The sequence below is a fragment of the Rutilus rutilus genome (assembly GCF_951802725.1).
Source record: "Rutilus rutilus genome assembly, chromosome: 1".
NCBI lineage: Eukaryota > Metazoa > Chordata > Actinopteri > Cypriniformes > Leuciscidae > Rutilus > Rutilus rutilus.
In genome coordinates, this window is record NC_140209.1 from 21,187,159 (window position 1) to 21,202,569 (window position 15,411).

A 15,411-nucleotide genomic window follows, 5' to 3' on the forward strand; every position below is an offset into this window, starting at 1 on the left:
CCTGCTGCACGAGCCTGAAGTCCGATAAGATACATTTCCTTTCAGGTTGTGGTAGGAGCGCAAAACCCGAGAGGGCAGCAGTGCGCATGCGCGACACACACACACACACACACACACACACACACACACACACACACACACACACACACACACACACACCTGATGCAGGGAGTTTTCACATAAATCACACGCCACCTGCTGGATCATATCAGATATACAGAATTTACAGAAATATTATATTGACTTACATAACATAGATAACATAGCAATGCTGAAGTCTTCGGGTTTGATTCTCAGCCAATGAATAAACTGTAATTTAAAGACTTGAATGCAGTAACAGAGATCATACAGATATACAAAGAGATTCAAATATGATTCAACGGACGGCTGTTAAAGAAAGAAATATTACAATTCTGACCATTTGTTCAAGCTCACTTCTCATGAAAAGTGTCTTTGAGCAAAGGGATAAACTTGAAATGACAGATCAACCGAATCTATCTTAAAGAGCATGCATACAAACACGGGCATGTTTCCACACTGTGTGTGAAAATACACTCAAAAGACTGACTGTCACTGAGAAGATCAAAACACATTTAATCAAGACTGTTAAAGCTCTGTGAAAACATGAACACATTTACTAAGGTCAGGCATCAGGATGAGGAAGTGAGCCAGAAATAATGATGTAGACTCTCCACCATTCAGTCATGTGTGATATGATCATTGTTTGGAGCTTGTCTCAATGTTTCTGATGTACTATTAATATTACTGTTATCTCAGCATCACTCAGCTGAGATCTCCAGCGAAACATCAAAGAATCTCTCATAAATTAATAAAAAAATGCACGATTTATTATTTCATACATGTCAAAATAATTGGAACATCAAAATATAACCAGTTTTTTTAAATGGTTTTTAAAACTACACTATTTTAGCACAAAATATGAGCTTATTGGCTATTTTTTTTATAATTATTGACAAAATAAGAATATAGTAAAAGTTTTTTTTTTTTTTTTTTTGGGTGGGCCTGGGGCCGTGCCTGAGCTACAGGACATCGTCTTTCAAAACATAACCTGCGCGAAAGAGAAAAAAATGAATGCGTCATTTTACCCAGCACTTCTGAAAATGCACTTCCGAATGCGTCTCTGTCCCCAGCACATGTCAAACCAAACTGACGCCCATGTAACATCTGCGAATGTCATTTTTATTTCCCGATGGCAGTTAACGAGGCAAATATCGCCCGTTACCGATGTTCAGTCGATGCATCGGTGCATCCCTAACTCTCAGTGTTTATATGAGTCCACACTCAAGAGTGTTATAAGTAACACTGAAGCAGTGTTAAAGTTAATGAGATAATTAAGTGATTAATTTAGTGATGATTGAACATTATTGAAGACACCTGATATTAACAAGAAGAATCACTGAAGGAGAAAATTAATGTAAAATTGTCACCATTATGGTGATCCGTGTTTACTTTAGTTGGGCTCTTGGCCTTTACTTTATTAACTTTAGGTTTTGTTTGGTTGTTGCAATTCAGTTATAACAGCCAGATGAACAAAGAGAAAAGGTGAGCTGATGGTGTTGGTTATGTTTAAACAATCATTAATGGCCTAAATCACTGAACTCATTGAGCATAATTTCCGAGCTCCCCTGGCTTCACACCTCTCTCCTCTTATCCTCCTCTCCCTTCTCTTGTTGTTTGTTAAGCGTCCTTGGGTTCTGTGAAAGGCTCTATATAAATTAAAGTTATTATTAAACACTGTTGCGGGTGAATGGACAATTGTTCTGACTTCATGGAGCCTGATGGTGTGAATGAAACATCAAGCTGACTCAAACAAACTCTTTGAAATGTATATGATACTGGATATCAAGGGTGAAACTGTTAATAATGTAGACAGACAGCAATCTCATTCAATGTCAGTCATGTGTGCAGTGAAATATAATTTAGTTAAGCATTTAAAAGCTCTGTTGAGAAGTTTAAAACACAGTAAGCTCAAAAAGCAATCATATCCGGATGCTTCATGAATTTCAGAACTAAAATGAAGAAATTGCTCTTAATTCAAGCAGAATCAGCAGAAAATTTAAAAAATGACAATAATAAGATGTTGAAAAATGAGTAAAGAGTTTAATCAACAATAACATGAAGCAAATACAAACATTAAGAAAAAGTGAAAGCGAATTAGACAGATCTCTCTCTTTACTGACTTATAAGAGCCAAAGCATCTCAAGAGAAGAAGAGAAGAGAAGAGTCCAGTTTCAAAGATACATGAAAGTTTATCTTGCGTTTCCATGGAAGAGTAGAAGTGGAAGAGAAACTAGATGTTGTAATGAAAAACAATGAAGAACGAGTTAAAAATTGATGTCAGATTCATGTCTCTATTAAAAGTGTTAAGGCCTCTTCTTCAGCTCCTGAACTTTGCCTCCAAAGGTTTTTCCAGGGTGAATTTTCTGGTGCTCTTTTCAGTTCATCTCTTTCTATCATCCGCAGTAAAGGACTTCCAGCACTGAAACACACACCGCCGTGTCTTTTCTGCTGTAATATTAGTTATTAATCTTCTCCTTTGTGTGAATCTTCAAGTGTTACTTCAGGACTGATGCTCAATGAAACTGTTTACCGCACTAATCACAGTTAAATGGTCTTTCTTCAGAATGAGTAGATGTGATTTCAGAGAGAAAGCCTGAGCCGCTTCTTCCCAGTGTGAACTCTCATGTGAATCTTCAGACTTGATTTTCATGTGAAGCGTTTTTTACACTGAGGGCAGGAGACAGATTTTTTGGCTTCTGTTTTTTCCTTTCTTGTCCATCAGGTCTAAAAGAAACATTAAATCAATTGAGATTTCAAATGAGAGACAAATGCGAAATGAAAAGTGAAGCTCAAAAAGTCAAGATCACTGATGAGTTCAATAATCATTTTAATCCCATCATATCTGGTCATCAACTGCTGTGCACAATTATGATCTATTTTAATATCATGAAGATGATTTGTGTTATAAATCACTAGTTTGGTCATGAAACTCTAGATGGCGCATATTGACATGTAATCTATAAGCAATCACATCATTTCCAACACCTTTCTAACATTAACAGAGGAAGAATCTGGAAGCTTCTCGTCTCTGTATTCTTGATAAGCACCAGAGCAAATACAAAAACATGAACTGCTGTTAGAAAACATGAAAATACTGTTTGACGTTTTATCTTCACCATAATAAGCAGTGTCAGAAAGAGAAAGTTGCACAGCGCTGCTATGTATTTTGTCAGAGAGTGTTTTTGCAGTGCTCTGAACAGACAAATCACATGTCAAAATCAGACAGATTTTTATATCACACATTCATGTTGGGTTGAACACGAGTTAATAGAAACCAATCAAACCTACTTTATGAGTTTCAGTCTGGCTTTCGGAAATCACATTCTACGGATTCCTGTTTATTGTTTTTAACGGACTATATAAAAAAGGAGGTAGATAATGGAAACTTCTGTGGCATGGTCATGTTAGACTTACAAAAAGCTTTTGATACAGTCGACCATGGTGTTTTAATGTATAAATTGAAAGCCATGGGTTTTAGTGAATTAGCACTGAAATGGGTGGGCTCCTATCTGGAGAATAGAACGCAAGTAGTGGACATTGGGGGGAAAATGTCTCAACCAAAAGGCATGGACTGTGGGGTACCTCAAGGGAGCGTTTTGGGTCCACTTTTCTTTTTACTGTATATAAATGACTTAGGGAAAACTGAATCCATATTGTTTGGAACAAAGATAAAGTTAAAGAAAGCCTCCAGTTTTAAGGTCTTAGCTGGAGATATTGTAATTACTGCCAAGGAATCAATCAGTTATCTTGGATGTATGTTAGATTGCAATTTATCTGGAGTAGATCAGGCCCGTAAGGTAATTACTAAAGTAAATCAGAGAGTCCGTTTTTTGGCCAGAATATCAAAGTTTTTGGATGAAAAAACAAAGCTAATTCTGGCAGGAGCTTTAATTCAGCCATTATTATGCGTGTGGATCATGGTACAATGGTGTCACAGGGAAACTGAAACATAGGCTTCAGACGTCTCAAAATAAATTAATAAGGCTAATTTTAGACCTTCCCATAAGAACTCATCTGGAATCTTCCCACTTTGAAAGAGTGGGATGGTTGGATGTTGAGGATCACGTGTCTCAGATGCAGCTGGGTATGGTACATAAAATTGTTAATGGAGATGTTACCAAATATTTTAGAAATTATTTTAAAAGAGTAAGTGAAGGTCACAGTTACTCCACTAGGGGTAGCTCAACAGATTTTGTACCCCCCAGATTTAATACTAATATGGGCAAACAGTCTTTTCTTTACGCTGGAACTATCCCTTGGAACCGGTTACCTGGTACACTAAAGACAGTTCGAAGCATAGGCAGTTTTAAACAGGGTTTGAAAGTATGGCTTAGATGCCAATCATAGTTTTTATTATATCATAGTCTATTTTATTGTACATTTTTCTGTATAATATGAATGAATTTGTTTAATGTATGAAAAATGATTGATGTGTGAATTGTTGCAACTTGTCCTTTCCCCTTGCCCTTATAGGGACCACAATGGAAATAAGTCTTTGGCCTTTATTGTGTTATCCCTGACTATTTATGTTTTTTAAAGTATGATTCAGAGTACTGTTTTCATATTTAAGTGGTCAAATAAAATCAATCAATCAAAACAACAAAATGTTTGTTTCTCCTCATGGCTGTTAAGAAACTAATGAATGAGGCATTTATATAGCGCTACTATTTACTACTGTTCACACCAAGCGCTTTACAATCACATCAGGTGTCGGCCTCATTCACAACCTGGATGATTCAACAGCAGCCACAGTGAAACAGCGCCAACTATAGGTGGAGAAGAGATATTTGACTGTGACTAACTTACACAGAAGAGATTTTGTTTCTCAGCACATAAAGATGAACTTCTTACCGTGATCTCAGACTGCGGTGATGTGGTTTCTCCACTGCATGGATCTTCATGTGTATCTTCAGGTGACTTTTAATAGAGAAACTCTTTCCACACTGATCACACGTGTGCAGCTTCTCTCCGCTGTGGATCTTCTCATGTGTTTTCAGAGATGATAATCGACTGAATCTCTTGTCACAGTGTGAACATTTGTAAGGTTTTTCTCCAGTGTGGATCCTCTCATGTCTTTTCAGATGTATTGACTGACTGAATCTCTTGTCACAGTGTGAACACTTGTAAGGTTTTTCTCCAGTGTGGATCCTCTGGTGCTGTTTTAAACTGGCTGCTGTAATAAAAGTCTTCTCACACTCAAAGCACATGTACTCTCTCACACCCGTGTGAGTTTTCTGATGTATATTTAAACTTTGCAGCCATGAAAAACTCTTTCCACACACAGAACATGAATGTGGCTTCTCCTTCATATGAACTGTCTGGTGTGTCTTCAGGTGTGCTGCCCTGAGAAATGTTTTGCCACATTGATCACATGAGAACGGCTTCTCTCCAGTGTGAATTCTCATGTGACTCTTAAGGTGTCCTGATTGGCCAAATATCTTCCCACATTGATCACATGTGAATGGCTTCTCTCCAGTGTGAACTCTCATGTGAATCCCAAGACTTTGTTTGTGTTTGAAACTCTGTCCACACTGATCACACGTGTGCGGCTTCTCTCCGCTGTGGATCTTCTCATGTGATTTCAGAGTTGATGACTGACTGAATCTCTTTTCACAGTGTGAACACTTGTAAGGTTTTTCTCCGCTGTGGATCTTCTCATGTATATTCAGAGATGATGACCGACTGAATCTCTTGTCACAGTGTGAACACTTGTAAGGTTTTTCTCCAGTGTGAATCCTCTGGTGCAGTTTTAAACATTTCGCTGTCATAAAAGTCTTCTCACACTCAAAGCACATGTACTCTCTCACACCAGTGTGTATTTTTTGGTGTAATTGTAAACTAAACAGCAGTGAAAAACTCTTTCCACACACAGAACATGAATGTGGCTTCTCCTTCGTATGAACTGTCAGGTGTCTCTTCAGGCTTGATGACCTAAAAAATGCTTTTCCACACTCATCACATGAGAACGGCTTCTTTCCAGTGTGTATCCTCATGTGACGCTCAAGACTTGGTTTGCTTGTGAATCTCTTCTTACACTGATCACATGTGAACGGCTTCTCTCCAGTGTGGATTCTCATGTGATTCTCAAGAATACGTTTGCTTGTTAAACTCTTTCCACACTGAGTGCAGGTGAAAGATTTATTGGCTCTTCTTTTCTTTAATAATGTCTTTTTAGTCTTTGAGCGACTCAAATGTTTTTCTCCAGATTTGACATGATGTTCCTCCTCCACTTCACTCAGTTCTTCACTCTCCTCCTTCTCTTCACTCAGTTCTTCACTCTCCTCCTCCACTTCACTCAGTTCTTCACTCTCCTCCTCCACTTCACTCAGTTCTTCACTCTCCTCCTCCACTTCACTCAGTTCTTCACTCTCCTCGCTCTCTTCCATTAGCTCTGAAATGAAAAATCAAGTTTATTTATATAGCGCTTTTCACAATACAGATTGTATCAAAGCAGCTTCGCAGTATTAAATTAAAATAATACAACAAGGTTTGTTTCTATTGGAAAACGTCCACGTTTGGTAATGCTGATCAATAGTATTGTTGATTGATTAATTAAATCCCCAACTGAGCAAGCCAAAGGCAACAGTGGCAAGGAACCGAAAAACTCCATCAGGTGACCTAATGGAGAAAAAAAAAAACCTTGGGAGAATCCGGGCTCAGTCGGGGGCCAGTTCTCCTCTGGCGTTTATGAAGTAGAGACCGGATTTAACTGTAAGATTAAAAGTATTATATGAATGCCTGGCTGAAGAGATGCGTCTTTAATCTAGTTTTAAACTGGGAGAGTGAGTCTGAGCAACGAACAGTATCAGGAAGGCTATTCCAGAGTTTTGGAGCTAAATGTGAAAATGCTCTCCCTCCTTTGGTGGATCTGGATATCCTAGGTATGACCAAAAGCCTCGAATTTAGTGATCTTATTGAGCGCGATGGATTATAGGGCGATAGAAGATCTGTTAAATAGACTGGAGCTAAGCCGTTTAGGGCTTTATCATAGGTAACCAATGTAGTGATTATTAAAATTGGTGTTATATGATCATATTTTCTTGATCTAGTAAGAACTCTAGCGGCTGCATTCTGGACTAACTGTATCTTGTTTATTGAGGATGCAGGACAACCAGCTAATAAAGCATTACAGTAATCTAGTCTCGAGGTCATGAATGCATGAACTAACTTTTCTGCATCAGAAACTGATAGCATTTTACGTAGCTTAGCAATGTTTCTAAGGCGGAAAAAGGCTGTTCTTGTAACATATGAAATATGATTTTCAAAAGACAAAAGACTAGGTTGCAGTCTAGTATAACACCCAGGTCTTTTACTGTAGAGGATAAAGTAACAGGACATCCTACTATGTTAAAGTTGTAGTGTGAGGCTTTTTTTTTTTTTTTTTTTTTACCGATGATTAGTACCTCTGTCTTATCTGGATTTAATAAAAGAAAATTATGCGTCATCCTTTTATATCTTTAACACACTCTGTCAATTTGGATAATTTAGCGTTTTCATCTGGCCGTGATTAAATATAGCCTAGATTTGAGTGTCATCAGCATAACAATGGAAACTAATTCCATGTTTCCTTATAATATTTCCAAGTGGCAGCATATATATTGAGAATAATAGAGGGCCTAACACAGATCCCTGCGGCACTCCATAGTTTACTGGAGTTATGATCGATTTTTCTCCATTTTAGTGTCTGTGTTCATGTTATGTTTGCCTGTGACACCCAGTTTGCCCACGTGTTTCTGTGATTTAATCCCTGTCTTGTTAATTAGTTATTAGTTCATTTGTCCCAGCTGTGTCTCGCTTTCCAGTCTTCTGTTCTGTGTATTTAAGCAATGTGTTTCAGTCTGTTCCTTGTCTGTTGTCGTTGCTATATGTTTGGTTGTTCTGTTCATGTTTCTTTTGATCCAGTTTGTGAGTATTAGAGTTTGTTTAAATAAATTCTGCTGCAATTAAGATCCTGCATTCTTCCTCGCTTCAACCAACGTGTAACAACATCCAAATTCAAAGAGAGAAATATGATTATAAAGTCAAAGGACATAAAGTGAGCCCTAAAATATTCCCATCATTTTGATGAGTTTTTATAAATTAATTATGCATGTCCCTGAAAATCTCCATGAATGAGGAACATAGATCTTCCAATTATTACTTTTAAAACATTATAGGTACAAATCCCATGTTTCTGTCAAGAGAACTATTAAAAATATTTGATCAATGACACAATTATCTAATGTAATAAACACATTAAACATACAGTATACAACAGTGCCATAACATTTTAATTCAAGAGCTGTTGTTTATTATAACAGATGACATCATAAACAGCATGAGATTTAATAGGCTACATTCAAAATAACACACAGATCTATTTTGAAATAAAAATATTTGGTAACATTATTATATGGAAATAATATTAACTAATCAGTAAGTAATATTGAATTTAGGACTAAGATAGTTCCTTATTAGCTTATTAGGTAATCAATAATTACTGAATGAGATTGGCATCATTTTGAACTTATAAATAATTACTAATTAATTACTAATCACAACATTATCGTGTCAGAGAAGTTAGCAATTATCTTTTTTTACCTTCAATGTGATCATAAAATTCATTTTTATGATTTTATGACTATTTTCATAGTAAACATGATGACTGATTACGTCTCAGACACACGATAATGTTCTTTATAATTTGTCAGTTATTTAATAGTTATTAATTAAGATAATCTCATTAAGTAATTATTGATTACCTAATAAGGAATAATCTCCTAAATTTTATATTACTCACTGATTAGTTAAGCTTGTTTCTTTATTAGTTAATAGTAGTAGCTGAAGTGTTAATGCAGAACAGCTCCTTAGTCCTTCATTACTTCCTGCAGTGTTACTTATTAATGACAGCACATTATTATAAAGTGTTACCAAATGTTTTTGTCCTGTATCTTTAATCCCTGCTTAAAGACATAACTGACTGTGTTTACATTCATTTTCATGAAAGCATGAAAGCATTTTGAAATGCAAGAACATTTAACCGCTTACACAGAGATGATCACTCTTCACAAAGAGTATGTTAGTATTTGAAATCGAAAGCAGCCGTCTGTCATTAAGTTTCATATTTTTATTATATAATCGCACTGCATTCCCAACAACATAAATGATGCCTTCGTAGAGCATTTTTTAAGGAAAATACCGGCAGGGGAGAACACACACTGCAAGCACATCATAAAGAAAAGCGTGTTTCTCACAGCGCATATCCTGTGCAATGAAGGCCGTGATTCAACCTTTTGAACTTTATGAATGATTATTTTATGGAAGGTTCGAGTGGTGTGTGTGTGTGTGTGTGTGTGTGTGTGTGTGTGTGTGTGTGTGTGTGTGTGTTGCTGGCGTTGTCACACACAACACCAGCAAATTAGCTCAAAAAGGGAAATATATATAAATTAATTATGACAAGTTATAATTGTGTATGTATAAAATAATTAGATCAGCTCTCAGAATTAATTGTAACAGAATTAATTTTACAATCAACTGATCTGTTTGTCCACCGAAACGACAGTACAATCTTTTATCAACTCTTATGAAAGATTATTCTCCTGGCCAAGAAGAATATCCTCCTAATTCTATTAGTATTTCATCTACGTTTACACAACAACGATGTGCTTAAAACTGAAACATTTTTCCTTTGAGTTTTCTGCATACATAGACAACACCGTTGTCAAAACGACCCCCATTCACACAGATTTGCAAAAACTACTAAAAACCCTGTATTCTGCTGCCAGGCCAGTAGATGGCGATGAAACACTACAGACTCAACACGTAATACGCATGTGCATGACGTCATCGTATTCAGAGAGCGTACACAGAGACTGTTTTCACAAATTTGCACTTTGAAAACGGTTTTCAAAAGTTTGCGTTTTCAGGCACCCCAAATGGCCAAAACACTTAAGGGGTCATATAACGGTACATGCACTTTTACAAGTTGATTGTACTGAAATGTGTGTTGGCAGTGCCTGTACACAACCATCATAAAATGATAAAAATCCATCCAATGGTTTTTTTTATCTTCTTATACGTTTTCCCCCATCTCAAATCAAGCCGTTCGATTTTGTGACATCACAAAATCGACGCCCCTCCCACGATTGTTGATTGACAGCAGCGTTTCAACACAGACCCTGCCCTCGCTCGTGAGCGAGCTGTCAATCATAGTCCGCGCGCAGTGTTGCCACAGTTACTTTGAAAAAGTAACTTAGTTACTTTACAGATTAGGCCTACTTGATTTAAAAAGTAACTTAGTTACTTTACAAGTTACTTTATTAGTTACATTCAGCAGCTGCCGACAACATAAAAATGACAACCGGTTTTGCCAACACTCACTTTATTGGAAGTGTATTTTTAACAGTAACATCAACAATCTATCTCCTGACAATTAAAGTTGAACTTAAAAACTATTTCCTGAAAAAAATACATGTTTTTACAAAAAATAAAGGCAGTCTTTCTTCACTTGACATAAATACTTGTTTTTATAAAAAATAAATACAGTCTTTCTTGACTTCACTTAACATAAATACTTAAAAAAAAAAAAAGCTGTTCTGTGAGGCAGCGCGGCATTGACAGTAGTGGGGATCTTGTTTATTATGGCATGAAACGAGGGCGAGTCTACCGTATTTAATGGCAGGATTTCCTCCACAACAAACTGCCCGACTAACTTCTTCAACTCTCCCCCACTTACTGGTTTTGCACCGAAGTCCAGCTTTTGTTGTTTGGGTGGTCGGGGACCTCCTGCACTCTGCATCGCATCACCTGGTGTGACTTGCTCTATAAGTTTGACTGTGCAGTGCATGGACTCCAAATGTTTTTTTCAAATTCAACGTGGTGTTTCTGTAGCTAGATAGCACTTTGTCGCCGCCAGAAAGACTTCTAGAAAACGCACATCTCTCGCCTCCCTCCATTGTTGTTTTCGTTTGTGTCGCTGCGCGTGGTACGTAGCCTACACGTGACGTGAACCTCATGCATGCTGAAAACGTGACTTGTCGCATACGTGACTTCACTCCCCGAGATGCAAGAAGAAATAAATATATATTTTTATTAAATAAAATGACAAAAAATAGTAACACACAGTGACTTGGTTAAGTAACTTTAATCTGATTACTGGTTTGGAAATAGTAACTCGTTAGATTACTCGTTATTGAAAAAAGTGCTCAGATTTAGTAACGCGTTACCGGCATCACTGTCCGCGCGTCATTGTTGATACACTGGAGCAGAATGGCATTTTAAGCGATTGTGGTGTTCTGTTCTTGGGTGTAATAAGGAACACAGCAGTCATTTTGATGTTCCTAAATCCAAACTGCTGAAGACGCAGTGGCTGAGTTTTGTTATCGAAGGGAATATTCTCCACGATCAACGTCAATGCTTTCATGTTTGCGCGAATCATTTCACACACCAGACTGCTTTACAAATGAGGTCAGTATAAAGCTGGCTTTGCTAAGAAGCTGCTCCTGAAAAAAGGATCTGTACCAACTATTCGAGTCCCTGCACCTCCAGAAGAAGTGAGTGTAACGTATTATTAACCTTTATATTAATATTTGCAAATCGCTTGCTGCACGCTTCACGATGAATGCGTCTAAGGTTTACACTCAGGGTACATTACGGTGTGTTTTCTATGTACGACGGTCTCAATATAATTCATAATCCCACGTTTATAATGAACAACGCATTATGGTTATTGTGTTATTTCAAACGGTGTACGCACAGAACAGAGGGGCGGAGTGAGCAAAGCTCATTATCATTTAAAGACACATGAACTTAAATGGTGTGCTGAAAACAGAGCTGTTTTTGACCAGGTAAAATTTGTGTTTTCTTATAATACTAATGAGAATTTTTAATTAAAGTATATTACAAACTTTTAATTTAGACCCTGAAGAATCAAATTAGCTTGTACAAAAATGGCATTATATGACCCCTTTAATTTTTTTTTACATTTTTAGTTGAAGACGGTGTTGTGTAAACAGCCTCTGAGGCTGTGGCTGGAAGTCAGTTGAAGTTCTTATGTTTCTCTAGCCTGACGTCGTCATACTCAGATTCTAGTCAGAATGTGAGTCTGATACTGCTCCATAGAGATTTGATTATGGTGCGTGTTTCAACCGAACCAGGAAAAAAAAATGCCTCTGCACTCAATTGGATAGACCTACAACCAATCAGAGCAACGGAGTAAGTGACGTATGTTTTTCATTCATGTTTCCGATCGACAAATGCCTTGATCGCGGTTCTCTGTTCCTCTTTTAAAATGAATGTGCTGTCGATATCTTCTATAACAGACGCGATGGCGGAATCTACACATGATGTTTCATAAACAAAGTTCAGGAGGAGCACATTCAAATAATCAATCCAATCAACCGTCTACGGTTGTGTCTACCAATCAACACTATCAGCATGAGAGGAAGCATATATTTATTCACTCTGTCAACTCACCTAACATTCCTTGACAGTTTTCAGCATCCCTCCACTCACTCTTGGCTTGTTCTTCCACAGCCTGGAATTCGGGGGGAGTACTTTGGGTTCGGGCCGAATACCGAGCCCGGAGCCTCTCCTCGGACAGCACGCCAAATATGCATTTATTCTATCTGACTTATTTGTAAGCGTGAACTCGTGAAATCTCAATTTTTCAGCGGCAGTCATTTGAATTCAACCCAAGCGCTCGTTGATGACGAGGATGATTACGTTACCATTGCTCATCTGTCCATCATCGTATATAAAGCCCGCCCTGACAATTTGATTGGTCCGAACAATTTTTGTTCGGGCATAATAGCTCCTCAACGGAACGAGTCCAGACCAAACTTCCCGACCTAAAAATCTTGTGGGCGGGGTTAAGTTCGGCTGGCATCCAGGCTAATGTTTCCCTTTTCTTCAGTGATTCTGCTTGTTAACAGCAGGTGTTCATCACTAATGCTCAATCATCAGTTAATGAATCACTTAATTATTTAATTAACTTTAACACTGCTTCAGTGTTACTCTAACACTGGGGAATTTACTGTGTATTAAAAAAAATTACTCTAAAACTGTGAGAAAATCAACAAATCTAAACAAGCAGTTTTGAGGTTGCACCAAATTTGAGGTTGAGATCTCAAAAATGAGCTTCCACTAGACGAAATGTGTCTCAATTTCCAAAGTACTCATTTTTTACTGTGAATAATATGAGCGTGACTATTTTTTCAGGATCATTTAATCTTTTTGAATAATGTCCATGATTTGTGTGTGTCTGTGTGTGTGTGTGTGTGTGTGTGTGTGTGTGTGTGTGTGTGTTCACAAAGCAAATTGCCAAACCTTTATCAAGTGAAGGATTGTTTGTTTCTAATTAACTTTAGTCAGATGTATTTGTAACTGTTATCAACTGTATTATTTTTTTGTTTCTTAAAGTGACCAAAGCCTTGTCGTAGAAGCGGCCCCTAAGTTAATAACTAATGATCTTTGCAACGGAAGTGAATAAATCAAACTAACTTTAGCTGGACAATAACTTTATTCTAGAGCTGCTATGAAGCAAAAACAATCTCTGTTACTTTAATTTCCTATTATCAATGTAAAGCGGCTTTTAAACAATCTATATTGTTAAAAGCGCTATATAAATGAAGGTGACTTGACTTATACCTGTTTATTTATTTGTTTGGTTATTTACTTATTTTCTTTTCACCCTGTATGTATCATAAATATTATAAATAAATCATACAAAAAAGAAAAAACATATTCAGTGACCATAACTCGTTATTTAGATAGAAAAAATGATTCTAGAGAGCAGCATTTTGATAATTATATGCACCACATTACATATTCATTATCATTTTCAATGTTCAATATTTGATGCATGTTTGAATAAATTAGTAAACTTTTTTTGACAGCCACCATAGAAATATGATTATGTAATTGTAAAGTTAGTATAACTTTATTATTAAAAAAAACATCCTTGAATGTAATTTAAGTGTTTGTACAAATCAGTCAATTTTAATATTCAATATTATATTAATGTAGTACAAACTGACTCCCATGTGTAGTTTACAGCATTATTTGAGAGATTTTCTTTCCTTGAGAACATTTGCCATGTACTTTATCTGATATATACAGTATATCCAATCCAAAACAATCGATATTGAATCGTGGCAATACTCAGCAAACTATACTGAGAAATGTCAAAATGTTTGGTAACATGGTTGCAAATAGATATGAGCCAGTTATAAATGTAAAATAAACCGGCTAAAATATTTAGTTGGACCTGATGTTGACAATCAATATAACAGTTTCTCAAACCTCCCTTTACTGACCATTTGTGGTAAACAAACAAGAAAGAAAATATTCTTCTATTTCATAGTTTACCCGTTTGTCTAAAACTGATGAAGTTCTTGAATGTTTCTAACATGAATGTTCTTCAGCATCATGAATGAATGAATGAATGAATGAAGAATAAACACCAACCTCTTTGTTCTTCAGGATCTTCAGTGTGTTTCATTCTGCAGGGTTCTGGATCACTCATGTTCTCACTGTCCTCTTTAATAAACTCAGTCTTTGCAGATTTCAGCTCTTCCTGATGCTCTGATGCTCGTCTTCACTTGTAGCTGACGGGAATATTCCAGCATTAATTGGAGAATTACAGTAGGAGGAGCTTCACTGATGATGTGATTGCTGAGGGAGGAGCTTCACTGATGATGTGACTGCTGTGGGAGGAGCTTCACTGATGATGAATTCCACTGTAGGAGGAGCTGAAAATCAAAGTTATCAGTTACTGAGTTAGTTTTAATACTAAATGACACATTGTTCCGTTTTCTTCCCACGGAAAGGGCAACCCAGTGTACAAAGAGGATATTACTCGGTATTCCACATTTGTTTGTTTATTTCAAAAAGGATAACCGGGTAATAAACCTGAAATAACAAGAAATGCAACGTTTCAATTTCCATGTGCATACTACAACCAGCCCCAGTTCTTTACCTCAACAGCCCAATAACAATAAGCAACACTAAATAACATTAATCAAATACAAATATAAAATAATATTAATATACTATAATAATAATATTAATAATAGTTTCATAATTTAAACGTACACAATTCACACTTTAAACATTATGCATCATACTCAAGTCCTACCACAACTCTATGCAAAATGCATACAATCCTTTCTGTAAGCAGGAAACTACAGCTCCCAAAATGCCCCGCGGTAAACCAGGAAGTCCGCGATTCCTACTTCATCAAACATTATAAACGAAATAAAGTAGCCTAAATACAAATGAATACGTATAGTATAGTATAGTAATGTTATGAATCTAAACCTCGTCAGTTTATAATTTATACAGCGCATAGCG

At 36.7% G+C, this 15,411-nt stretch overlaps 2 protein-coding genes across 9 annotated transcripts in view; both read right to left on the reverse strand.

The window, feature by feature from the left end:
* The window catches only part of LOC311292098 (MICAL-like protein 1), a 20,567-nt gene extending 19,304 nt beyond the window's left edge, over positions 1-1,263 (reverse strand). For 4 of the 5 annotated variants that reach the window (XR_014627666.1, XR_014627667.1, XR_014627668.1 and 1 more), the window contains exon 1: positions 1-34. This exon is cut by the window's left edge and continues 546 nt beyond it. The gene's annotated coding sequence lies outside the window, so the exon portion shown is untranslated. Of the gene's footprint in view, positions 35-1,106 lie in introns of those variants that run through there. The other variant, XM_084411568.1, reaches the window with a different exon arrangement.
* An 832-nt stretch (positions 1,264-2,095) lies between these two features.
* Positions 2,096-15,411, reverse strand: part of LOC311292136 (uncharacterized protein) — a 188,706-nt gene continuing 175,390 nt past the window's right edge. For 2 of the 4 annotated variants that reach the window (XM_084411673.1, XM_084411672.1), the window contains exons 2-4: positions 14,527-14,810; positions 4,933-6,472; positions 2,096-2,805 (exon numbers count right to left, since the gene is read on the reverse strand). In XM_084411673.1, the coding sequence (XP_084267799.1) occupies positions 2,715-2,805; positions 4,933-6,472; positions 14,527-14,584 (1,689 nt within the window). In that variant the 5' untranslated portion in view covers positions 14,585-14,810 and the 3' untranslated portion in view covers positions 2,096-2,714. The remainder of the gene's footprint in view (positions 2,806-4,932; positions 6,473-14,526; positions 14,811-15,411) is intronic. The other 2 variants (XM_084411675.1, XM_084411674.1) reach the window with 1 other exon arrangement.